General features: G+C 51.3%; 2 protein-coding genes across 2 annotated transcripts in view; one reads left to right on the plus strand and one right to left on the minus strand.

Moving 5' to 3' along the window:
• The window catches only part of LOC103307109 (E3 ubiquitin-protein ligase TRIM39-like), a 33,995-nt gene extending 30,271 nt beyond the window's left edge, over positions 1-3,724 (minus strand). The window contains exon 1 of the mRNA XM_065562294.1: positions 3,670-3,724. Coding sequence (XP_065418366.1) covers positions 3,670-3,724 — 55 coding nt within the window. The remainder of the gene's footprint in view (positions 1-3,669) is intronic.
• Positions 1-25,768, plus strand: part of LOC135972145 (microtubule-associated protein 2-like) — a 957,474-nt gene that overhangs the window by 74,233 nt on the left and 857,473 nt on the right. The gene's annotated exons all lie outside the window — the stretch shown is intronic.

Consider the following 25,768-nt stretch of genomic DNA (forward strand, 5'->3'; position numbering starts at 1 on the left):
GTAATCTAACCCCATTGTGCCACTTTGGCACAGGAAAAAAGTGAGACACCACATAGATCTCCCTAAATCCAGGATTCCCTTCCTGTCATTTATAAGGACTTGGCTACACTTGCAGCTGTACAGCGCTGTGAGTTAAACCTGTCTTCGTACAGCTGAGTAGGGAAAGCGCTGCAGTCTGTCCACACTGACAGCTGTCCAGCACACTGTCGTGGCCGCATTTGCTGCGGCATTGGGAGCGGTGCATTATGGGCAGCTATCCCACAGAGCACCTCTTCCCATTCTGGCGCCGTGGGTTGTGGGAAGGGGGCGTGGGTGCGGGGGATTCTGAGTCCTGTCCCAACGCCCCGTGATGCATCGTTTCACATCCCAGAAATCCCTTTGTTTCCGTCCACCTTTGGCGCCATCTTTCAACAGTTTCTGTGCAGCGTGATCGGTCTGCGGGAAATGGAGCCCAAACTGCTGAGGGGTATGCTGACTTATCTCGCCAGCACATTACGTTTGGCTGTCGAACTATTCCTTAAGATCCAAAGTGAGAGTGAGGAGTCCGACGATGCTATCGAGCTGCGTAACGCGTACGACACGAAATTGCTTGTGGCATTCATGGACATGCTTAGCACTGTGGAACGCCGCTTTTGGGCTCGGGAAACAAGCACTGAGTGGTGGGATCACATCGTCATGGAAGTCTGGGATGACGAGCAGTGGCTGCAGAACTTTCGGATGAGAAAAGCCACTTTCATGGGACTGTGTGAGGAGCTCGCCCCCACCCTGCAGCGCAAGGACACGAGATTGAGAGCTGCCCTGCCAGTGGAGAAGCGGGTGGCTATTGCAATCTGGAAGCTGGCAACTCCTAATCAGAAGAACTCTGACTCTGGGTAACGTGCAGGAAATAGTGGATGGCTTTGCACAAAGGGGGTTCCCTAACTGTGGAGGGACGATAGATGGGGCACACATTCCTATTCTGGCACCACCCCACCTAGCATCCGAGTACATTAGTCGGAAGGGGTATTTCTCTATGGTTCTCCAGGCGCTTGTGGATCACCGTGGGCATTTCATTGACATTAACACAGGCTGGCCCGGAAAGGTGCATGACACACGCATCTTGCGGAACACTTGGCTGTTCAGGAAGATGCAGGCCGGTACTTTTTTCCCAGAGCGGAAGATCACGGTAGGGAAAGTTGAAATGCCCATTGTTATCCTTGGAGATCCTGCTTACCCGTTAATGCTGTGGCTCATGAAACCCTACACAGGGAGCCTTGACAGCAGCAAGGAACGGTTCAACTACAGGCTGAGCCGGGGCCGAATGACTATGGAGTGTGCCTTTGGCCGTTTAAAGGGCCGCTGGCGGATCTCTGTATGGGAAGCTGGACTTGTCCGAACACAGCATCCCCACGTTTATATCCACGTGCTGTACCCTCCATAACATTTGTGAAGGGGAGGGTGAAAGCTTCACTCAGGCATGAACCTCCGAGGTTCAACACCTGGAGGCTGAATTTGCACAGCCAGAAAGCAGGGCTATTACAGGGGCCCAGTGCAGGGCTGCAAGGATTAGGGATGCCTTGAGGGAGCAATTTGAGGCTGAAAACCAGCAGTGATATCTGGTCCCCTGCACGGGAGTGAAGTGCAGTAGTTCCAATCTTTAGGAATCAGTGCTTGCTAAACAGACTTGCAGTGCCTGTTTATTTCCTAGGTTAAGGAATCTTTTACTTTATGCAATAATAAAGAATGTTTTCAAAGCCAAAAAATCCATTTATTGAAAAGAAACACAACTGCTGGGAATCAGAAAGGGCAAGGGGGTGGAGTGGGGAACAGTACAATCACAGATTCGCGTATGTCCTGTCTGGTGTGCTGTGCAGTGAGTGCTGCACTTCAGGGCAGCTATACTGCATGGTGATGGGGGTTGAGTGCAGAGGGTAAGGGTCGTGGTTTTCAGGGTTGGGTGGTGAAGATACTGGTGTTGGAGGCAGCGGGTGGCGTGAAGAACACGGAAGTTGGGGAAAGTGGGTTGGAGGTGACAGTGGGGCACAACGGAAAGAGTTTTGGGACAAGGGCTGTGGGGGGGGGGTGTTTGCGGTACTGCTCCTTCTGCATGGCTACGAGCTCCTGGATAGCGTCTGCTTGGCGCTGCAGGATGCTTACGAGCCGATCCGTGCTTTGCTGCCGGTGCTCCATGCTTTGCTGCCAGTGCGCTGCATTTTCCTAGCGGATCCTGCTTTCTCTCTCCCTCCAGTTCTGTGCTTTTTCATTCTCTTTAATAGATTGCCGCATCACTTCTCGCAGCATGTCTTCTTTGCTTTTTCGCGGTCTCTTCCCGAGTCTTTGCAGTCTCTGAGCAGGCGATAAGAGGGATGGCTGAGGTCTCAAGGTTGATGCAGCTGTATAGGCAAAACGTAACATTTAACAGAGGCAGCATTGTTTATACCAGACAGAGTAATGATTCCCCTTGCATTTAAGGAGTAGAAAACACACAGGGTCTACACAATAGCATAATTTTCCCGTCCCAAACAGAGCACACATATCCCTCTGGAGCCTCAAAATGGTGAGTAAGGGGGACTGATTGTTTCAGGGTAGTACTGTCCTCTGGGTTTCTGTGCCTTGGGGAGAGCCAACAGCTTCAGGGGGCACCTACACTGAGCACTGTCCCAACATTTTCCACAGGAGTTCGTCCTGGATAGTATCTCGCTGCTGAGGGTGACCTGAGAAGCAAGGGAGGGTCTTCTACTGCAATGCGGCTTCCGCCCTGGCCCATATGCAGCTTGCCCGTGTGCAGCAATGGTCCCCCCGCCCCTCGCGGCACAGTGGCGCGGACACGTTAGCCTGGCTGGGACAAGGACCACGGTGGCTCTCCCGATAAACCTGCGCAAGCGCATTGCACACATTCTGGATGAGACATTTGAAGAGATTACCAAGGCCGATTACCGCGATGTGATAAACCACATCAATGCACTATTCCGCATCTAGGCATGCATGCCTAACCCTCCTCTCCCAAAGAGCCCGCACCGAAAAAATTCCTTCCCGAAAAAAAACCTGCTTACCGGGAACCTGCTCTTCTGTTTGTCCTCCACCAAGTACCGGCCGCTGCGACTGACTACCTTCCTCCTGGCTCGAGAAGAGCTCCTGGCTGCATGGCTCCAGGGATTCCGGGGTGTCTCCATCCGGCCCACCACCATCACTCCTGTTTTCCTCCTCCTCTTCCTCCTCCTCTTCCTTCTCCCCACCCCACACTGGCTCTGAAGTGTCCATGGTGGTGCTCGGAGTGGAGGTGGGGTTAACCCCAAGTATCGCATCCAGCTCTTTGTAGAATCGGCAGGTCGTGGGGGGAGCACCCGAGCAGCCGTTTGCGTAGGCACTCCGCAGCTCCTTGACTTTAATCCTGCACTGCAGGGCGTCCCGGTCATGGCCCCTTTCCATCATGTCCTTTGATACCTTCCCGAAGGTATCGTAATTCCTACAGCTGGAGCGCAGCTGGGACTGGACAGCTTCCTCCCCCCAAACACTGATGAGGTCCAGCAACTCGCCATTGCTCCATGCTGGGGCTCGCTTGGCGCGTGGAGGCATGGTCACCTGGAAAGATTCGCTGATAGCACTCCACACCATGCCGGGCTGAGCAAACAGGAAGGGGATTTTTAAAATTCCCTGGGAATATAAAGGGTCGGTCACATGGTTGGTTACCTGAGGCCAGGGCAGTAGAGTTTGAACTGATGACCAGAGTGGCTAGAACAGGCATTGTGGGATACTGCCGAATAATTCTGGAGGCCAGTCACAGCGCATTGGGCGGCCACATTGGCATCGCAGCGCTGCAGCGGCAGCACAATACTCGCTATTCCTCTTGGGGAGGTGGAGTACATGCAGCACTGCAACCACGGAGATACAGTGCTGCAAATGCCTTGCCAGTGTGGACGGGGAGTGAGTTACAGCGCTGGGGGGTGGCTTTACAGCGCTGTAACTCGCAAGTGTAGCCAAGGCCTAAGTAAGACGACTCTGTTACATCACTCTGGCAATGTAGGGTCCTTAAAAGTTTCACGGGTTTTATACTCCTGGGGGAATTGACTGAGAATGGGAACAGTTAACTAACAATAGGAACAATAGGCAGGCTGCTGCATTTCTGCCTCTGAGAAGGAGATCAATTAACCATCAACAGCAACTTTAACAACTTTACTACACAGTCAGGGCTACATTTGTGCTGCCGAGAATGAGATCAATTAACTCAGGCAGGCTCCTTCATTTGTGCCTCTAGCCTGCCTCCTGCATAATAAAAAGCCCGACCCTCACACTCCAGGGAGCTGCAGAGAGAGGGACGTCCTTCTCTCTCTTGCTTGTTGGGATGCACATAGGTACTTCCCCCCCGACCCCCGCCGGTGATCACGCAGGCACATATGCCTAGGCCCCCTCCCTCCCGTCTCTGAGGCTGCGCCGGCAGGGTACGCTGGAACAGTCGCACTGCCTCCTTGGCTGCCTGGGAAGTGGCTTGTGTCTCCGGCCCCGGCAGATTTGTTTTTTCATTTTTCTGCACAGGAGGCACAGAGAAATACAGGCCATATGAATTATGTGCCCCCACAGGGGTGCAGAATCCCGCCAGGAGCATATTATCTACCCCCTACCTAATAGTTTCTTACATTCTGTTCGCTTTTTTGAATGCCACTGCTGAAGATGTTTTCAGAATTATCTGCAATGATTCCAAGCTCTTTTGCTTGAGTGAGACCTGATAATTTTGTATATATAGTTAGGATGATGTTTTCCAATATGCAGTGCTTTGTATTTATCAATGTTGAATTTCATCTGCCATTTTGTTGCCCAGTCACCCAGTTTTGTGAGATCCCTTTGTAACTCTTCACAGTCTGCCTGGGACTTAACTGTTTTGAGTAGTTTTGTATCAACTCCAGGTTTTGCCATCTCACTGTTTACCCCTTTTTCCAGATCATTTATGAGTATGGTGAACAACACTGGTCCCAGTACAGACCTTGAGGCACATCACGATTTACCTTTCTTCTTTCTGACAGCTGATCATTTATTCCTACCCTTTGTCTCCTGTCTTTTAACCAGATACTGATCCATGAGAGGACCTTCCCTCTTGTCGCCTAGTGGCCTAATTAATTCATATATGATAATATGTAATAGTAAATTGTGTCATGATAGGAAGTAGAGAAGTAAATGGTAGTAAGAATTCATATATAGCATTTAGATTGTTTTAGTATTTATATCGCCTTTCAATTCTTTCCATGCTTTTCCTTTTTCTGTACTTTGCACCCTGCCAGCCCCCCGTTCTGAACAGCAGGAAGGAACGGTCGAAGATCGTTGGGAGATGCGCATCGGATAAGCTGCTCAGTGCCCACCCCGCTGATGAGGCAGGAAGAAAATATAAGGGCATTTAGGCCTGAGTAAGGGTAATATTTTTCCATTACTAACCAAGAATATGCTTTAAGTGCAACCAAAAGGTGAAATCTGTTGGTATGCATGTGAAGGAGTGTATGTTCAGGAAAAGAGAAGTATGAAGGCCATCTCTAGAGCCAGATGGTCAAAGGAGGAATGAAGAGACTTGAAGATGCCACGAGCTTATTGGAAAGAGCAATATTGATCGCCCTGAAGCTAAAAGTAAATACCCACAAAGATAAAATAATGCAGCCGTCGAGACCCAGACCTTCCCCATCCTGGGAATGTTGGGCCCCCCTGGCCTCAGGATGCAGACCACAGGATTAGTCACAGGACTGATTATAACCTGACTGTGCAAAACCCATAGACTCTAATGGGTGACAAGGACAATAAAACCAGGGTTTTTTTAGCCATTACAAACACTGAATCTATCTCCCCATGTAAGTATTCTCACACTTATCAAACTGTCTGTACTGGGCTATCTTGATCATCACTTCAAAAGTTTTTTTTCCTCTTACTTAATTGGCCTCTTAGAGTTGGTAAGACAACTCCCACCTTTTCATGCTCTCTGTATGTGTATATGTATCTCCTCAATATACGTTCCATTCTATGCATCCGAAGAAGTGGGCTGTAGCCCACGAAAGCGTATGCTCAAATAAATTTGTTAGTCTCTAAGGTGCCACAAGTACTCCTGTTCTTTTTGTGGATACAGACTAACATGGCTGCTACTCTAAAACCAGGGGTGTTTGCCAGAAAGCTTTGGGTTCGTCTTGCCAGCATGTGGGAGCATCGGTTTGTGACCGACAAGGACCCGGCTTCTCCAGTCAAGACCAATCTAAATGGCCATTAGATTGCCTCAAGCTACAGACTAGTAACTATAACATCGTTGGCAAGACTTGTGTGTGTATGTATGGATATGCATTGATTTATTATGTTGTATTCTCAATAAACGCAGCGTGTTGCCTTTTCTCCTGAAAAAGATCTCGTTTGCTTTCTATAAGCATAACACTTATCCCATGACTGCTTACTTTGCTTAAGAGCCTTTGGTGAGGGGCCTTGTCAAAGGCTTTCTGAAAGTCTAGGTACCCTGCATGCACTGGATCCCCCTTCTCCACGTTTGTTGACACCCTCAAAGAAGTCTAATAGATTAGCAAAGCATGATTTCCCTCTACAAATGCCATGTTGACTTTCCCCCAACAAATCATGTTCACATATGTGCCTGATTTTTCTGTTCTTTACTATAGTTTCAACCTATTTGTCTGGTACTGAAGTTAGGCTCCAGAGATGATCCTGACAGTTACAGGCTGGTGAGCCCTTTTTTTTTTTAATAAATAAGAATTTTCTCCATCACCCGCAGTGAGAACTGTGATGTTCACAGCACATGCGCGCACACACACACGTCAAATACTAACAAAAATACTTTTGCTTGAAGGTTGATGCGTAACAGGACTTTGTTTCTTAGAATCCAAAACCTTAACACACAAGAACCCAAAACAGAGAGGGGGGGCAGCTCCCTAAGGCAGTGGGCACAACTCCCACCTTAAAGGGTCCTAGAGCTTGGTCTGCAGCACAAGCCCAAATGTCTACACTGTGATTTAAGCTGCCCGTAGCCCAAGCCCTGCAAGCCTGAGTCAGCGGGCATGGGCCAGCCATGGGTTTTGAATTACAGTGTAGGCACAGCCAAAGAGAACTAAGCTTATTCAGAAGTTTCCAAGAAGTGCTCAGCATGTTGAAGGCCCAGGCCAATATGTAGGAGACACAATAATAAATACTCTCTGCCCACGTCTGCAGCATCTCAGTCTATCCATGTGTGGCACGGACGGGCACTGACCTGCTACGTAAATGGTCGACTCTCTCTCCTGGTCGAGTCGGGGGCTCCTGACACAGCAGGACACTTTCTGGTTGGACTCTTCTGTTAGAACAATGGCAATCTCTGTTTGAAACAGGCCATCGGCCTCTCGGGATATGTTTTCAGAGACTAACGGTAAGAGCTGCCCATGGAGATCTCTCCACTGAGCCGCGGGCTGTGGGTACCATCCGGATGATCGACACACCACCCGGATCCCTCTGTCCTGATGTCCCTCCACAGAGATGCCAGGAGCAGAGCCCAAACCTACAGAAAAAATAAATGTACTTGTGACAATCCTACAGTGCCCAGTAATGACCCAAAAGCTTTATTGCACTGTTATCAAAAGCCATTTCCTATTAAACTAATAATGGAATGTGAGTCCATGAGTGCAGTAGGTCAGTTCATCTGCTCAGATTCCGATGTGATAAACAGTAAAATTAATGTCAAGTATCAGAGGGGTAGTCGTGTTAGTCTGGATCTGTAAAAAGCAACAGAGGGTCCTGTGGCACCTTAGAGACTAACAGAAGTATTGGGAGCATAAGCTTTCGTGGGTGAATACCCACTTCGTCAGACGCATGTTAATTAATGTTAATGTCAGGGCTTTTTCTTGCTCCAGTTTAGTTAAAATGATTTAGTTAATCAAGTGGGGGGAGGGGTAGCTCAGTGGTTTGAGCATTGGCCTGCTAAACCCAGGGTTGTGAGTTCAATCCTTGAGGGGGCCACTTAGGGATCTGCAGCAAAATCAGTATTTGGTCCTGCTAGTGAAGGCAGGGGGCTGGACTCAATGACCTTTCAGGGACGCTTCCAGCTCTATGAGATAGGTATATCTCCATAAGTGCAAATCCCTGGTTTGGGCACTCTGAAATCAGGAAGGAATTGACTCAAGCTAAATCAATATAAGCCATTTCCAAACTCATGTAAGTGTCCACACAGAGGTTTGCACTCATTCATTGAAACCAATGCACATGTATGTGTAGGCAAGCCTTAAATTCTTCACCAACAAAAACCATCATTCTAAGGGAGTTCAGGTTGCCTTGGTCTCCATTATCTAGTGTTTGTGGGTTTGTTTTGCTCAGTGTACTTCCTGGCTTTCAGAGATACCAAATTTTCTGCTACTCACTTCTGGCATTCTGCAGGGGGCCTGGCCCGTCCACTTTTCAATACGGCTGAACCCCTGCCCCTCCCTGCTGCAGGTCTGGGATGAATCACAGTGGCTGCGAAACTTCCGTATGCGGAAGGGAACTTTCCTGGAACTTTGTGAGTTGCTGTCCCCTGCCCTGAAGCGCAAGGACACCTGGATGCGAGCAGCCCTGACTGTCCAGAAGCGAGTGGCCATAGCCCTCTAGAAGCTTGCAACGCCAGACAGCTACCGGTCAGTCGCGAATCACTTTGGTGTCGGGAAATCTACCATGGGGGTTGCTATGATGCAAGTAGCCAACGCAATCGTTGAGCTACTGCTGTCAAAGGTAGTGACCCTAGGAAACGTGGAGGTGATCATAGATGGCTTCGCCGCGATGGGATTCCCAAACTGCGGTGGGGCTATAGATGGAACTCACATCCCTATCCTGGGACCAGACCACCAGGCCAGCCAGTACATTAACCGAAAGGGCTACTTTTCAATGGTGCTGCAAGCACTGGTGGACCATAGGGGACGTTTTACCAACATCAACGTCGGATGGCCGGGCAAGTTTCATGACGCTCGTGTTTTCAGGAACTCTGATCTATTTAGACGGCTGCAGGAAGGTATTTACTTCCCGGACCAGAAAATAACTCTTGGGGATGTGGAGATGCCTATAGTGATCCTCGGGGACCCAGCCTACCCACTAATGCCCTGGCTCATGAAGCCCTATACAGGCGCCCTGGACAGTGAAAAAGAACTCTTCAACTACCGGCTGAGCAAGTGCAAAATGGTGGTGGAGTGTGCTTTTGGATGTCTCAAGGGGAGATGGAGAAGCTTACTGACTCGCTCTGATCTCAACGAAACCAATATCCCCATTGTTATTGCAGCTTGCTGTGTGCTCCACAATCTGTGAGAGAGCAAGGGGGAGACATTTATGGCGGGGTGGGAGGTTGAGGTGAATAGACTGGCTGCTGATTACGGCCAGCCAGACAGCCGGGCGATTAGAAGAGCCCAGCGGGACGCACTGCGCATCCGGGAGGCTTTGAAAGCTAGGTTCCTCAGTGAGCAGGGTAACCTGTGACTATTACGTTTGTTTAAAGAGAAGCTGAACCTGCCCCCGTTTCTTTACCCACTTACTGTTGACTATCCTCTCCAGCTACATACCCCATTCACCCCATCCCCCCCCTTCCAACACACGTTTAAAAATAAAAGACATGGAACTTTGTTAATGAACACCGTTTTCTTTATTACGCATTTCGCGGTAAAGTGTTGAAAGTGGGACGCAGACTGTGGTGGGGAGTGGGCGTAGTGATGGAAAGAACGCTTCTAAACTCGAGGAATGACAGGCTCCTGCTAACAGAGTGGTCCGCAGTGGTGGACTGGTTGTTTCAACAGAGCCTGCCACCCCTCCTTTTCGGGACTCTGTGTGTGGGGGCTATGTAACTTTGTGGCGGGGGAGGACGGTTACAGATCCCCTGCTGCGTGGCTCTGTGATCCAGGACAAGGACCGCTGCATAAGATCTCTATCCGCCCTCCCCCGCCACAAAGTCACATCCCCCCCCCCGAACATGAAAACCACCTCCCAGACTGACCAGGGTGCCTAGTGACTGCAACGTGTGTGTGATCTTCTGCTGAACCTGCCCCCGTGTCTGTACCCTGGTAGAGGTGACTGTCCTCTCCAATTACCAACCCCCTTCCCCTCCTTCAAACACAGTCTCCCCTAAAAGAACATGATGGATACAGTAATTAACAGAAACATATCTTTTATTATCAACTACACACTTAAGGGATGAAACTGGGACGGGGGCTTGGGTGAAGTGGGAAGGAAAGGACTTATCAAATCTTTGGGAATGAGAGCCTTCTGGTACTTGAGCAGTCTGCAGGGGTGGAGTGACAGTTTTCACAGCCCCTGCCACCCCTCCTTCTTGGGACTTTGGGTGAGGGGGGTATGGGACTTTGTGACGGGGGATGGCGGTTACAGATAGACTGCAGCGGGGCTCTGTCCTCCTGCCTCCGGTCCTGCAGAACATCCACAAGGCACCGGAGCGTGTCCATTTGCTCCCTCATTAGTCCAAGCAGCGTTTGAGTCGCCTGCTGGTCTTCCTGCCGCCACCTGTCCTCCCGTTCGCTGTGTGCTCACTGGTATTGCGACATGTTCTCCCTCCACTGGGTCTGCTGTGCCGCCTCGGCTCGGGAGCAGCCCATAAGTTCTGAGAACATGTCGTCCCATGTCCTTTTCTTTCTCCGCCTAATCTGCGCCAGCCTCTGCAAGGGGGATGCCAGGGTAGGTCGGGAGACATTCGCAGCTGTGGGATGGGAAAAAGGGAGTGAATTCCTCACAAAGATAATTTTTTGTGAACAATGAACATAGTCTTTCTCTGTGAACAAGACCATGCACAGCACCTATCACATGCGCACTCAGGACAAGGTCGAATTTTCGGCCTTCGCATTCAGTGCCTGGGGTCTTGCAGTGGAGATCAGACAAGCGGGGCAGGACAGCGGAATTCGGGTAGCAGGCTGACATGGTAAGTTGTAGACTTTTGGCTGCTTAAAACTTAAATTAGAGCAGTGCCCTCCTTTCACGTTCAAAGCAATGCTCCTATCGTTGGCCAGTTCCTGCTGCCGGCAATCCGGCAAGCATGAACTCTGCCCCTTACCCACCCCCTCGTGGCTGTCCCCGGGAAAGATCCCTGTATGCTGCCCCTCTCCCGCCTCCACCGCGTGGCTGTAAACCGCCGGTGAGAGTTCTGTAAAGGAACAGGCAAGCAGTCCCAATAGTAACATTCCCCTAATTCTAAGCAGGTCACCATGAGCGACATCAAGTATCAGGGGGTAGCCATGTTAGTCTGTATCTACAAAAACAACAAGGAGTCTGGTGGCACCTTAAAGACTAACAGATTTATTTGGGCATAAGCTTTCGTGAGTAAAAACCTGCATCCGAAGAAGTGAGGTTTTTACTCACGAAAGCTTATGCCCAAATAAATCTGTTAGTCTTTAAGGTGCCACCAGACTCCTTGTTGTTTTTATGAGCGACATCACTCTGCTGAGAATTTCTGAGACCGAGAAAGAACGCATGCTGCGTGAAAGCCAGCAAAAACCAGGGCCGTATGCCGCCATGCTCTGCAAGGCAATGATCCCAGAGCACTTGATGATAGCCTGGTGAGGAAAAGTTTCCTATTATGGAGGACACAATAAGGCCGCTCTCCCCAGGAACCTCATACAAAGGCTTTCCAATTACCTCCAGGAGAGCTTCGTGGAGATGTCCCATGAGGATTTCAGCTCTATCCCCGGACATATAGACCTTCTTTTGCAGTAGTTGCACTAAAACGATAAGCGCCTAGGGCAAACAAATCATGAAAAACCCATTGATAATATTCCTGTTCTATTCAAAATAAATGTTTACATGTTTAAAACACTTACCGACTGATCCTTCCCCTGATTCAGGGTCTGGGTTAACCCCCTGGGGACGGTTGGTAGGGGATCTCGGTGAGGGTGATGAAGAGATCCTGGCTGTCTGGGAAATCAGCATTGTAAGCGCTGTCGACTGCCTCGTCCTCCTCCTCACCTTCCTCATCTTCCCCGTCCGCTAACATCTCCGAGGAAGCGGCCATCGACAATATCCCATCCTCAGAGTCCACGGTCAGTGATGGGGTAGTGGTGGCGGCCGCACCTAGAATGGAATGCAGTGCCTCGTAGAAACGTCATGTCTGGGGCTGGGATCCGGAGCGTCCGTTTGACTCTTTGGTCTTCTGGTACGCTTGTCTCAGCTCCTTGATTTTCACATGGCACTGCGTTGCATCCCGGCTGTATCCTCTCTCTGTCATGGCTTTTGAGATCTTCTCGTAGATCTTTGCATTCCGTCTTTTCGATCGCAGCTCCGAAAGCACGGACTCATCGCCCCACACAGCGATCAGATCCAAGACTTCCCGATCAGTCCATGCTGGGGCCCTCTTTCTATTCTGCGATTGCATGGTCACCTCTGCTGGAGAGCTCTGCATCGTTGCCAGTGCTGCTGAGCTCGCCACGATGTCCAAACAGGAAATGAGATTCAAACTGCCCAGACAGGAAAAGGAATTCAAATTTTCCTGTGTGGCTGGTCAGAGCATCCGAGCTCGGACTGCTCCCCAGAGCGTCAGAGTGGTGCACTGGGGGATAGCTCCCGGAGCTATTCGCGTCGATTTCCATCCACACCTACCCTAATTCGACATGGCCATGTTGAATTTAGCGCTACTCCCCTCATTGGGGAGGAGTACAGAAATCGAATTTAAGAGACCTCTATGTCGAACTAAATAGCTTCGTTGTGTGGACGGGTGCAGGGTTAATTCGATTTAACGCTGCTAAATTCGACATAACCTCCTAGTGTAGACCAGGCCTAAGTCAATATAATTGACTTATACTTGTGGTACTATTCTGGGGTGTTTGCATTTACCCTGGCGGGGGGAGGGGTTGGAACAGGTGCCCTTGTGGTGGAAGGGAATTACCCCGCTGTGCTCCACAAAATACTTCTCAGTGCAGAATTAAGGCTGCCCAGCAGTGCCTGGTTCCTTTCCAAAATGCAGAGAACAGCTAAACTTACACTCCTGTAACCCAACAGATACAAAGTAACAGCCACGGCGCCCCAGCCCTGCCACCTGAACCCCGCCTCCTGGGCTGGCAATAGGCACTAGGAACGGTTCAGTAAAGGTGGTGCCATAACACACAGGCGTGAGAGAGGGTGATGGGAAGTTGTCATTGCTTGTGTTGTGTTTCTTGGATTTGGACTCCGGCATCTATCTGCCTGCACTCCCACTGCCTTCCCCGTGTTCGGAGTCGCTGTACTGACTGGGGGAGGGATTCATTTGAGCAGGCTGGCAGAGCTGCCACTGTGATAGGAGGAGAGGGATCACACATGTGTCTCATTTCAGTGCTGGGGTCCGTAGGCTGTGTCGGCAGAAGTGCACAGAGGCATATTCTTGTCATGGGGGTTGTCAGCAGTCTGGTGTTCACTGCACCTGACCTAAGCCTCATATCACGGTTACAGACCTAGCTACACCTGTCGCCTGGCTGGTCTGTCTGGCAGCACCTTCAGTGGTCAACCTCCTGCCTTCACCTGTCCTAGGGGGCAATTCCTCAGCTCTTCCACTCTTAGACCAGGCGCTGGGCTACAGGACTCTCTGTACCAACCACTGTTACCCTGTGGGTGCCAGACACCAGCCGAGATCAGTCTCAGTGGTGGCATCAGTGAGGGTAGGATCAGAGTCATTGTCTGGCACCCTGGTGTGCACAAAAACATTGTAATAACTACCTATTAATATCACCTGACTTTTTATTGGTGTGTCTGTGTCTCATTAATCCCTGGCTCTAATTACCCTAAATTTAGCCCACTAACACTACCCCCGAGTCCAGTGAGCCATAGCACTTTTCAAGACAATCTGAGCATGGGTCTGGATTTTAGAGCCCTTAGAAAAAACAGCTGTTAACAGTCAACTAGAATATCCTCAACCAGAGCAGAGCTGCTGCTCCACTAAAATGAGATAAATCAGGTGTCATCTCGCAATGGCCCCTCTGACCCCACTCATTACCCTGCTGAAGATGTCAAAGTATCACAACAAGTTACTGACCTGCCACCTGCAGTTCCAATAAAGCTTCTTCGTAAGTGACACTGGACTGAAAAAAGCATGTGTACTGTCCCTTGTCAAAGAGTCGGATATCGCGTATTCTCAGGGAAACTCTCCCATCGGTGATGTCGTCTCTCAAGAGCTCAGTTCTTCCTCGATATTCCGGCATCTGCTGTCCGTACAGATCCTGCCCATCATGGTACAAGTGCACCACTGCAGAGTACTGGGATCGGAACCATCTCACCTCCATGGTCTCAGCGCTCATCCTGGGGGAGAGGTGGCAGGACAGGACGGCGTCACCCCCTAGGGAGGCAGTGACTGGATGGTCAGGTCCAATCACTGTGAACTGTGCTGTGAAATGTACAATGAAAAAAGGAAATTAAATCGGCGAGAGACTCGAGGTGGCATTAATTCAGCAGTGAGATATACAGTACGGGAGCGCCCTGCATTAGCAGTGAACACCATGTACCCAGGCAGTGTTCTCGACATGTCTAGGAGTGCAGAGAGTCACAGGGTTGGCCTCTGACCCCCTCTGGGGTCTGCTCAAGGAATGTCCCCTTAGGTCTCAAGCCTTCAGCCATCACCTCTCTCTGGGCAGTGATCCACGTCCTTCTCCCGCCACACTGAGGTTTTACAGCTCCCTGCAATTCACTTTGGCTTTCCAAGCAGGCCTGAGAAAACTCCAGCACCTGCATTTTGCCTTCTCTCCTACAGCTACGAACAGCATGTGCCAGCAGTTACCAGTAACCATATAGCTCTTCCAAAGCAGAGCAAAAGTCTGACAGAGAAAATGTACCGTAAATCAAAAGGTCTGAACACATTACGCTTATACCAAATAATTCTCATCTGGCACATGAGACTCGCTGGTAGGGCCATCTTTAAACATTTCTATAATGGTATATGCCCTCCTGATTAACAGGCCATGTCAGTTTGTAGCCTAAAATCCCACTCTCTTCTGAGTTTAAATCAAGGATTTAACCAAAAAAAAAAAATCTTTGTTCTCTTCGACTTCTGGGAGCTGGTCTGAACTACTTTAAGCAATTTCCCCTCTGGGTGGTTGTGACAGGATCCCCAGGGTACAACTTGGAACTGGGGCCTGGGGACATGGGCCGGGGGCTGCTCTCTGAGGCCCCCCCATGCTGCACACAGGTGGAGGGTCTGCCATAGCTCCCCACAGCTGCCTATACAGCTCTTATCATAGCTGGGCTGCGGCTCTGAGACCCTGCTCCCCAGCCAGAGCCAGGTTGGGGAGAGCTGCGCGGGCAACTGTGGTGACCCTGGGTCCCTTCACCTGCACTGAGTGGAGATCTGGGGAGCAGGGACACGGGCAGGGCTGCTTTTGGAAGCTTCCAGATTGGCCAGGGGTGGGGACTCCAGGGGAAGAGGAGGGGCGGGGTAAGCCCTTGGGGGGAAAGGGAGGGGCCTCAGGTTGTGGGGGCCCCCAGCCCTCCTGCTTTTGAGAAGGCTCCAATGCCCTTTGTTGAAATTCTCTAAGCTCTTCAACTAATACCACATTATTTTAGGTAAAATATTGAACAGATATATTAACTGCAGCAGCGGTTCTCAAACTGTGGGTCGGAACCCGAAGTGGGTCATCAGCCCTTTTTAATGGGGTTGCCAGGGCTTGTGTTGGACTTGCTGGGCCCTGGGGTCGAAGTCAAAGCCCAGGCCCCACCATCCAGGATGGAAGCCAAAGCCCGAGGGCTTCAGCCCGTGGTGGCAAGGCTCAGGATACAGATCACACACCTGGGGTTTCAGCTTTGCTCCCCCTCCCCCACCAGGGCAGTGGGGTGCAGGCTTCAGTCCCCCCCTTGAGGTCATGTAGTAATTTTTGTTGTCAGAAGGGGGTCACGGTTCAATGAAGTTTGAGAACCTCTGCACTACAGAAAGATAGATTTTAAGTGATTATAAGTAACAGGCAGAGAGATCAGAATAGATTACATAAGAAAAAAATCACAGTGTAAATTGTACAGACTAAGCAAGATTTGAATCAAGCAGTTTCTCACTCTACCCGATGTTACAGGCAGCTCACAGTTCTTAACACACTGGCTGTATTCCCTTTCAGCCTGGGACCAATCTCCTCAGTTCAAAGTCTTTGTCTTCCCTCAATCTTCCAGGTGTTCAGAGGGGGGAGCAGAGAGGCCCAGTCATGATGTCATCGTCCCTCACTTACATTTTCTCTCCAGGTGCTAGAAAGATGCTTGATGTGATGTGGGAGTTGGTAGCCGCTGGGGCATGCGTGGCTTCTATGAGAAGCCTGTGAAAGAGCAGATTCTCCTTGATGGACCATCAACAGCAGTCTGGCCAGTGACACTTGCTCCTTTGTTGCCATTGAAAGCCTAGGTCTGGGTGTCTCCCACTTACCACATATTTCAGTAACAAACCTATAGCAATACTTTATAACTTCACATGAAATGATGGTACATAGAATTCAACAGGATAGTCAACAGATCAAGGGAAAGTGTGGAACCCGTACTGAATGGGGGAGGCAACCTAGTGACAGATGATGTGGAAAAAACTGAAGTACTCAATGCTTTTTTTTGCCTCAGTCTTCACAGACAAGGTCAGCTCCCAGACTGCTGCCCTGGGCAACACAGTATGGGGAGGAGGTGAGCAGCCCTTTGTGGTGAAAGAACAGATTAAGGACTATTTAGAAAAGCTGGACGTGCACAAGTCCATGGGTCTAGATCTAAGGCATCCGAGGGTGCTGAGGGAGTTGGCGGATGTGATTGCAGAGTCATTGACCATTATCTTTGAAAACTTGTGGCAATCTGGGGAGGTCCCAGATGATTGGGAAAAGGCAAATATAATGCCCATATTTTAAAAAGGGAAGAAAGAGAACCTGGGGAACTACAGACTGGTCAGCCTCATCTCAGTCCCTGGCAAAATCATGGAGCAGGTCTTCAAAGAATCCATTTTGAAGCACTTGGAGGATGGAGCTTGGCAGTTCTCAGTGGTGGCAGATGACAGAACAAGAAGCCATGGTTTCAAGTTGCCGTGGGAGATGTCTAGGTTGGATATTAGGAAACACTATGTTTGTCAAGTCAGGCCTTAAAAACCTCTAAGGATGGAGATTCCACCACCTCCCTAGGTAACCCATTCCAGTGCTTCACCACCCTCTTAGTGAAATAGCCTCTGGCATGTAATCTGCTCCTTGGATTGTGCAACCGAGTGACACTAGCCAATATCTTCGGTCCCAGACACAACCCTAGGAACCTCCTTCTTCCAGTGTCCAGTTATGCCCATTGGACGCTGCAAGCTTATGAGTTTGTCAATTTAACAAAGAAATTGGTATGTACCAGGCTTGTTATCCCAAGGGGAGTCTCTGACACACTCCAAACCAAACGCACTGCTTCAGGTAGAATAAACAAACAGATTTATTAACGACGGAGATAAATTTTAAGTGATTATAAGGCAAAGCACAACAAGTCAGATTTGGTCAAATGAAATAAAAGCAAAACACATTCTAAGCTGATCTTAACACTTTCAATGTCCTTAAAAACTTAGATGCTTCTTACCACAGGCTGGCTGGTTGCTCTTCAGCCAGGCTCTCCCCTTTGACCAGCACTTCAGTCGCTTGCTGGTGGTGGTGTCTGTAGGTGTAGGTAGAAGACAGAGAGCCTGGCAAATGTCTCTCCCTTTTATCTTGTTCTTTCCTCTTGGCTTTGTCCCCCCTTCAGAGTCAGGTGAGCATTACCTCGTCGCAGTCCCAAACTGCCCAAAGGAAGGGGGTGACTCACTCGAGAGTCCAACAGATCCTTTGTTGTTGCCTAGGCCAGCGTCCTTTGTTCCTGTGAGGCTGGACTGGGTTTGTCCCATATCTGCCCTGATGAGGTGTGAACTGCTTCTCTGCTCCTGGAGAGTTTTGCCTGGGCTCATTTTAAGTCATGAGGATACATTTTCAGCCTCATAACAACATACATGAAATTATAACCTATAACACTACTATAATGTTACTTGTAACAACAATGCTCAGTGCATCTTGAGCTTTCCGAAGACATCCGACATGACAAAATTTGCATTGGACACCACACAATCATTTTACAAGGTGTTCCCCCGAGTTACAAAGCGTTACATCCTCCCCGATGGAGTAGATTACAGTCCTGAGCCCACAAAGCTACATATAGCACACATAGATGCTATTTATCAAGGGGTACAAAAAATACACAGAACATTCATAATGTTAATTCAATAGTCCCCAAAATATGGCATGTGGTTCCAATATCGGTCACCCAGAGTTCACATGTGAACGTTCTACATTGTCCCTATTATCTCCGAATAGGGCTCCTTGGCTATAATGGATACTGGGGGGCCTGGTTCTCTGATACACCAAGGACTTTTCATGCTGCTCCGGTGTGGGGGCCTCTCCAACCGGTGTAGGGATGGGGTAAGGGCCTGCAAGGGGTAAAGATATGACAATTGATCATTATCACTATGCAGGTAAAGTTACAGGTCAGATAATGGAGAGGGAGAAGGCAGCAGATAGAAAAGTGCTGGGAGCAGAGAACCAGCCATTGTGGAACTGCACAGAAAAGGGTGGAGGGGGGGTGTGTCTCAGGGCAGAGACTCAGCATCCAGCGACAGAGAGAACTGGTTAAATTAGCAGGATGGAAACCACAGCAGGAGCAACCAAAATGCCTGAGTAGTTGTGGGAGCAGCCCCGGGGTGGAGTGGGACATAAAGTCTTCACCAAGGGCACAGAATGAAGAAGCCAGTAAATATCCTTCCATCGTCATTGTGAGATGAGGTCTCGCTCTCGGCCCTAGCCAGATGTGCCTAGTGCAATGGATTCATGATTTGTTTGTGGCTGAAGAGTCTGATCTGTGACTTACACGGTCCAGCCGTGTAATCTATAGGAATTGTGTAGTGTCCCTTTAAATAGTATGTGAGCCTTGTAATGATGCTCACCATGTTCTATGTCTTAGAAGCTTCTAGTCAGAGCAGCAGCGTGTGTGTTGCTAGGCCTGACAACAAGACTGTGTTTAGGCAGCAAACACGGTTACTGGGGACCCAGATGTGCCCTGTGGTTTCTCCACGTTGCTGGTTGTTGGCAGGTTGCGCAGATGTGGTCTATAAGACATGGCAGTGATAGAAGATGGATGTTAGTGAACAGCAATAGAACAGCAGCAAACCCAGCGAGGAGGCCGGAGCTCCTACCTGACGCCAGCCTGTGAACCTGTAGAGCGAGGCAGAGAGCGACGTAGCCGGGCAGAGCGGAGCTCACTGTGGAGCTGGGGGAGAACGAGGGAACCTTCCCCGTCATCGTAGCTGGGTCTTGGGAACAGGAGAAATAACAAACCAGACAGGGAGTGAGTGAGTGGGATGCAGTGACAGCACCATGGGGCAGTGGGGAGGAGGAAACAAACCCCACTGCTGCCCAACATACACCAGAAGGGAAGGGATTTCCCCCACAGTCCTCGTCTGCCCTGGCTCTGAGCAGGGTCAAATGTCACTGCCAGCAGCCGGTCCATACCACGCTCACACCATGGCTGCATCTGGAGAGCTGTCTGGTCTATTAGACTGTAAGAAACTCTCCAGGGCAGGGACAGTCCCTGACTCTTGGGGTGTCCAGGGCCTGGCACAACAGGGCCCCCATCTCGCTTGGGGCATTTAGGCACTACTGTAGAATGGGACGTATTAAGGAAAACAAGCCAGTGTGCTATGAATGGTCACTGATTGCTGTGGGGAAAAGTGGCTCCATTGGCTGACCTCACCTGTCCCAGACTCCCCACCACCCTCCCGCTGAGCTCCAACCACTTTCACTTGGTCCCCCCTGCAGACTCCCATTGCCCCTGCACCTGGCACCTCCCTGTGCATCCAGCTCCCCCACTGAGCTGCCTGCACCCAGACTGCCCCCCACAGAACAATCTTACCCCCCCCCCCCCACACACAGAACCCTCTTACCCCCATCTGGATCCCCCCACACTAAGTCCCTCTGCACTTGGATCCTGCTGCTGGGCTGAGCCTCCCTGCCCACATCTGGTGTGCCTGGCACAAAAGGGGAGGGCCCCAGGGTGTTTCTGTGGCAGGCCTGGCCCTTGTGCTGTGTCAGGGTCAGGTTCAGTCTCACTGCCAAGTCCCTGTCCCACGGGGGTGGGGGAGGCTGCAGGATGATCTCCCACCTCCATGCAGCCAGTGGCCTGTGCTCCCAACTGCCATGGTGGAGCTTCCACATTTATTTATTATAAAAAACAAAAATCAGAATTTTAAAATATTATGCACAGAATTTGATGCAGAATTCCCTCCGGACTATGGGGCGCTGTTCAGCTGTGATGGTGGGACTGTGAAGGGGGTGTTGGACAGTCGGGGATCTGTGGGTGGGGGAGCTGGGCAGGGGACATGGTGTGTAGGGTGCTGTGCAGTTGTAGCCGGAGGGGTCTCTAGGCAGGGGACGCCAGGCATAGGGATCTGTGGGGGAGGTCTCTGGGCTAGGGGATGATGGGCGTAGGGATCTGTGGGGGAGGTCTCTGGGCGAGGGGGGGACTGGGCATAGGGATCTGTGGGGGAGGTCTCTGGGCTAGGGGATGATGGGCGTAGGGATCTGTGGGGGAGATCTCTGGGCGAGGGGGCACTGGCATAAGGGCAGGGCACTGGGCAGGGGGCCAGTGTGGAAGGGGCACGCTCGCAGCGCAGGGCTGGGCAGGCCAGTATGCGTCTAGCAGTTTGGGGGTTGTAAACAGTGCCCTTGTGCTGGACTGAGTGGGGCCACTCCTGCTGCAATGTGCCTCATTGCCCCCAACTGGCCCTTTGCTCTGCTGACCGCCCCCATCACATGCCCTATTTCCCCAACAGGGGCCCACAAATATGTTTGGCGCCGGGCCCCCAAGAAGTTAATCCAGCCCTGCTCCCTGCCGAATCACGGACAGACGCACGCTTTGAATCCGCGCCTGTCTCTGCCAGGGGCTCTCAGAGTCTGACACCCGCAGTCGCTCCCTACGAGCGTTCGCACCATAAATCCCCCTCTCACCTAGCGAGGCTGCGGCCTCCGCTCTGCACAGGGCGTCACAAAGCTGGCGGTCGGGACCCGACTCTAACCCAAAGGAGCGCTGGGCACCGCGCTGGCGGTGGCGGGGCGAGGTTGTGCAGGGACCGGCAGCCGCCCCGGAGGGGGCCACGGCCGCCCTGCGCGCCAATGAGCTGCATCCCCTCCCCCAGCCCCGCCCCTTCCGAAAACAGAAACAGGTGCGGGGGGGGAGCAAATAGCCGGGGGAGAAGGGGGGGTTCCAGCGGCTCCTCGCAGATGCTCCCAGCCACTGGCACCGCCCCCTACAACCCCCCGCATCTCCCCAGCCGCGCCCCGAGACCCACACGGGGGGTTGTAGGATGTGGTATCTCCCGCAGTGTCGCCCCATAGTCCCTACAGCAGGAGGTGGGACTCGGGAGGGGGCTGGGTGAGGGAGGGAGCAGGACTCCGGCTCTGGAGCCGGGGGCGGGGGCTGAGATCCAGGCAGCTGAAGCTGGTCTGTGTCCTAGGAACTGCTTCCCAGCCGCACTTGCCAAGTAGCAAAAACCTGAACTCACTTGGAGCCTGAGTTTATGCAGTAGCAGCCCCCTAAGTGCCTGTTTCACCGCCAGACGTGCACTGCTGCCCCCACCCACCCCCAGGCACCCCCCACCCATCTCCTGCCCAAGCCTTAGCCCCCATGAACTGGGGGAAATAGGGCGTCCTCTGTTTATCCTGCCTCCGGGCTCTATTCAGCAGGTCTGCTCCCAGTCAGTCAGGTTCAGCCCAGTGATTCAGCACTTATTGTCAATATAGACAGACCCGGGTTCACTTCCCCTCTGTCTGAGGGAGAGAAAAGACTCAAACTGGGGCCTCCCACACCTCATGGGAGCAGAACCATCCCATCCATAGCATGGGTTGGGGTGGTCGCCCCGGGCCTTGCGCCTTGGGGGCCCCCCACTTCACAGGGATGTGGCGGGAACCTCGGGGGCAGAGCAGAGGTGGAGCAAGGGCAGGAAGAGGCAGGGTCTTGGGGGTAAGGGGTGGGGTGGGATGGCCTGGGGCACAGTGGGGGGTTTACCCAAGCCCCGCACCCCGCCTAGGGATGCCCTGCATGGGAGAGTGCTCTAAAATAGATATTCATTCCAGTAACTGAAGTTAGGCTGACTGGGCCGTAGTTCCCTGTGTCCACTTTGTTCCCCTTTTTAAGGATAGGTACGATGTTTGCCCTTCTCCAGTCCCGGGGTCCTCAGCCATCCTCCATGAGTTCTGAGAGGCAGGGTCATCCCTGGGGGGTGCAGGGCCTGGGACAACCCCCCGCTCCACCCCAGGCCCTTCTCCCAAACCCCCACCACTCCTCTTCCCATCCCTGCCTCTGCCCCCATTCCACCCCTTCCCCCTCCCCCTTCTCTCCCGAGCGACACTGGGAACCGGTGAGGTGGGGCATAGTGGAGCTGGTCACTCTGCTGCCAGCCCCCATGCGCCCAGACCCCACATCCTCCTGAAGTAGTAAAGCTGGTGACTCATGGGAGGGGCATGAGGGGCCCCCCAATAAAGCCAATTAAAATTTAAAAAATGTTGGGGGGAGGCATGCCTAGAGTCGCCCCGGCTCAAACCGTCCTGTGGATGGGACGGCTCTGCTGAGAGACAATCGTTAGCGGGTCTGAGAGTGTGTCAGCTAATTACTTACGTGCCCTCAGGTGAATTTCATCAGCTCCACCAACATGAATACATCAAACTTATCTAAATATTCTTTAACCTGTTCTTTCCCTATTTTGGCTGGTCTCCTTCCCCCTTGTTGTGAATATGATTGTGTTGAGTACCCAGTCACAATTAACCTTTTTAGTGAAGACTGATGCTAAATAGGCATTAAAACACCCCAGTGTCAGTGACTGGGACACGGGCAATCATGCCTAGGGGTCAGAGCAGGGGTCAGTAACCAGGCATCAGAGCCCAGGGTCAAAACTGGAGTCAGAGACTTGATGCCAGAGCCAGGGGTCAGAGCTGATGTCAGAGATCAGGACTCCGAGTCGAGGGGTCAGAACTGGGTTAGCTGGGATGAGGCAAATAAGGGGCAGGGCTGGGGCCAAGGCAGGGGCAGGTGCTGTCACAGCCGTGGGTGATGCTTTGAGCAGCCTTTGAACTACTGCTGCTGCTGCTGCTGGGCTAAGAGCTGCACTGCTGACTCTTTCCAACCAATCAGGTGCTGTAGCCAATCAAGCAGCCGACTGCCGGCCAGCTGTGCTCATTAGGTTGCCCAGAGACTGGGTCTGATTCCTGACACTCAGCCTTCTTGAAGTTGTCTGTTATTAGGCCTCTTCCTTTGCTAAGTAGGGGCCTGCACTTTCCTTCTTCCTTCTCTTGCTCCTAAACGATGTAAGCAGAGTCAGGATGAGCTCTACCCTGACATCTGGTGGTGAATTATGGCAAGTGTGGAAAAGAACTCCAGGGGCTGATCTTGTTTGCATAGGCCCACCCACTCGCCTGGCATGAGCCTACAGCAACCGAAAGTGGTTACTTGGCTGGTGTGGGATCCTCAGTTTCTCTGTTATTGGGGCAGGAAGAATAAAGTGTTGTTACCCTGATTATGTGAATCAAGGACAATGAAACTGTTTTATGACAGAGGGTCTCACCATCACCTAAGGAGCACTCACTAGACAAGGGACATGTGTTTCAAAACCCAGTGAATTGAGAGAGAGGTTCAGGGGTGGGTGGGGCTTGCTTGAAGGTGTGAAATGGCACTTGCATAATCTCCTTTCTCTCCACTGTTGAGTAACAAAGCTAATTTTGATTCTATTAAGAGTCTATTTACAAGCTGCTATGTAGAGTTTGCTTTGTGTCAATGGTGTACTAGCATTGGGGATCCCCTACTACAAGCTGAAATCACTAAAGTTACTAAGAGCTGAGGTTACTGAGTGTTGTATTAACTAGTGGGAGAGCTTAAAGCTATATTGCTAAGCAGCTGGCAGAGCAGAGCAGTTTGCAGGATGGCTGGTGGAGTGGCTGGTAGAGTGGAGCAGTTTGTTGGGTGGAGTGGAGCTGAGCAGTTTGAGGGATGGCTGGAGCGGCCCACGGAATGGTGAGCGGAGCAGAGTGGAACTGAGCAGTTTGCAGGGATGGCTGGCGGAGCAGAGTGGAATGGAGCGGAGCGGCTGGTAGAGTGGAGCAGTTCATGGGGTGGCAGCAGCGGCTCACGGGACAGCTGGTGGAGTGGAGCAGCTTGTGGTGAAGGCTGCAGCGGAACCCCATGGAGAGGCGGGCAGTCAGCCTCGGACCACGTAAAGTGCCCCCTTAACACCCAGCCTGGGGGTGGGGGTAAAACTCTGCAGATAAACTTTTGAACTCTGGGGCTGCACTGACCAGGGGCAGAGACTTTTGGGTTGTTGGACTTTTGGGACTTTGGGTGATTTTTGGGTTGCTGGATTCAAGAACCAAAGGGAAAGGACACGGCCCAATTTCCTTGTATTCCAGTCATGAGATTTATCCCACCAAGTCTCTGTGATGCCAATTAAATCATAATTTTGCTCATAATTTAGCGAATGTGCTAACACTTCCAGTTTGTTCCCTGTACTCCTTGCCTTGGTGTACGTATAGATGTCTCTGACATGGGGTAAATTTTCCCACTGTTATCCCCCTCGCTGCTCGTATGACCCTGAGCTGTGCACCGGTACCTGAACTCTGCACAGTATTCTAGTATCAGTCTCACCGATGCCATACGCAGAGCTACATTCTGCTCCCTGCTCCTAGTCGCTACAACCCTGTTTATACAGCCAAGGGTCACATTGGCCCTTTTTGCTACAGCATCGCACTGAGAGTGTCCGTTTAGTTACTGGTCCACTAGGACCCCTAAGTCCTTTCCAGAGTCACTGCTTTCCAGGAGACAGTCCCCCGTTCTGTACTTAGGGCCTGCATTCTGCAGGACAAATTTTCAAAAGTATCTAGGCACCTCAAGATGCAAGTAGGTGCCTGTAGGATTTCCAAAATCTCTACACAGGTTAGACAAATGCCTGTCGGGGATGGTTAGATTTTAAAATATTATTAAGATGATGATAAAAATTGTGAACAGAGGTTTGAGCATAGAAGTTTCTGGTTATCAGGGAATAACATACAGATTATCGAGGGTGCAAAGTTTGGCTTAAGATCAGGTGGCATGAGGAATACATAATCTGCAATATCCCTGATTGGGGGTAAAAGGTTGATGGGTCAAAGTACAGACATTGAGATTTGAGGGTATGAAGTTCATAGAGTGATTGTGTTCGGGTGTGGAGTATAATGAGTGGATCTGATGATGAGGATGGATTGACCCTCATTTGGTGAGATTTAATGTTTAGGGAGTTTATGGTTCCAGTTCATATGATCCAATGGAGGTCACTTGGTCCCTTTCTCATAGTGGGAGAAGGATGTCACTCTGGCTCACACCTCCTGATACTGTCGGTGGCCGGTGATGTGCTCGATGTAGATGTCCCTGGACCATCGGATGGCATCTGAGACCATGAGGCGCCGCATGAGACGTGCGTAGCATCGACCGATCCCGCAGGTCCGCAGCACACGGTCGTTGCAGGGGTCCCAGGCGCCCAGGGCTCCGACGATCAGGGCGTCCATCTGCACCTCATAGCCCTTCGCTCTCAGGGTGTCAGCCAGGGGGGCGTACTTTTCCAGCTTACGAGCTCGGGCTTCGCAAAATGCCGGTGTTGTGTTCTCAAAGGAGACCGTGACGTCGACGAGGATGATCTTTTTCTGGGCTTCGTCAGTGACGACCACGTCAGGTCATAGCTGGCTGTCGGTACCGGGGATGGTGCAGTTCACGGAGATCTCCCCCAGGCGTGGCTTGATGGCTTTCACCAGGAGGTTCTGGATGGCGTTGTGGCGCAGCTGCCAGGCTCTGGAGTGGG

This window comes from Chrysemys picta, chromosome 11 (genome assembly GCF_011386835.1).
Source record: "Chrysemys picta bellii isolate R12L10 chromosome 11, ASM1138683v2, whole genome shotgun sequence".
Classification (NCBI taxonomy): Eukaryota; Metazoa; Chordata; order Testudines; family Emydidae; genus Chrysemys; species Chrysemys picta.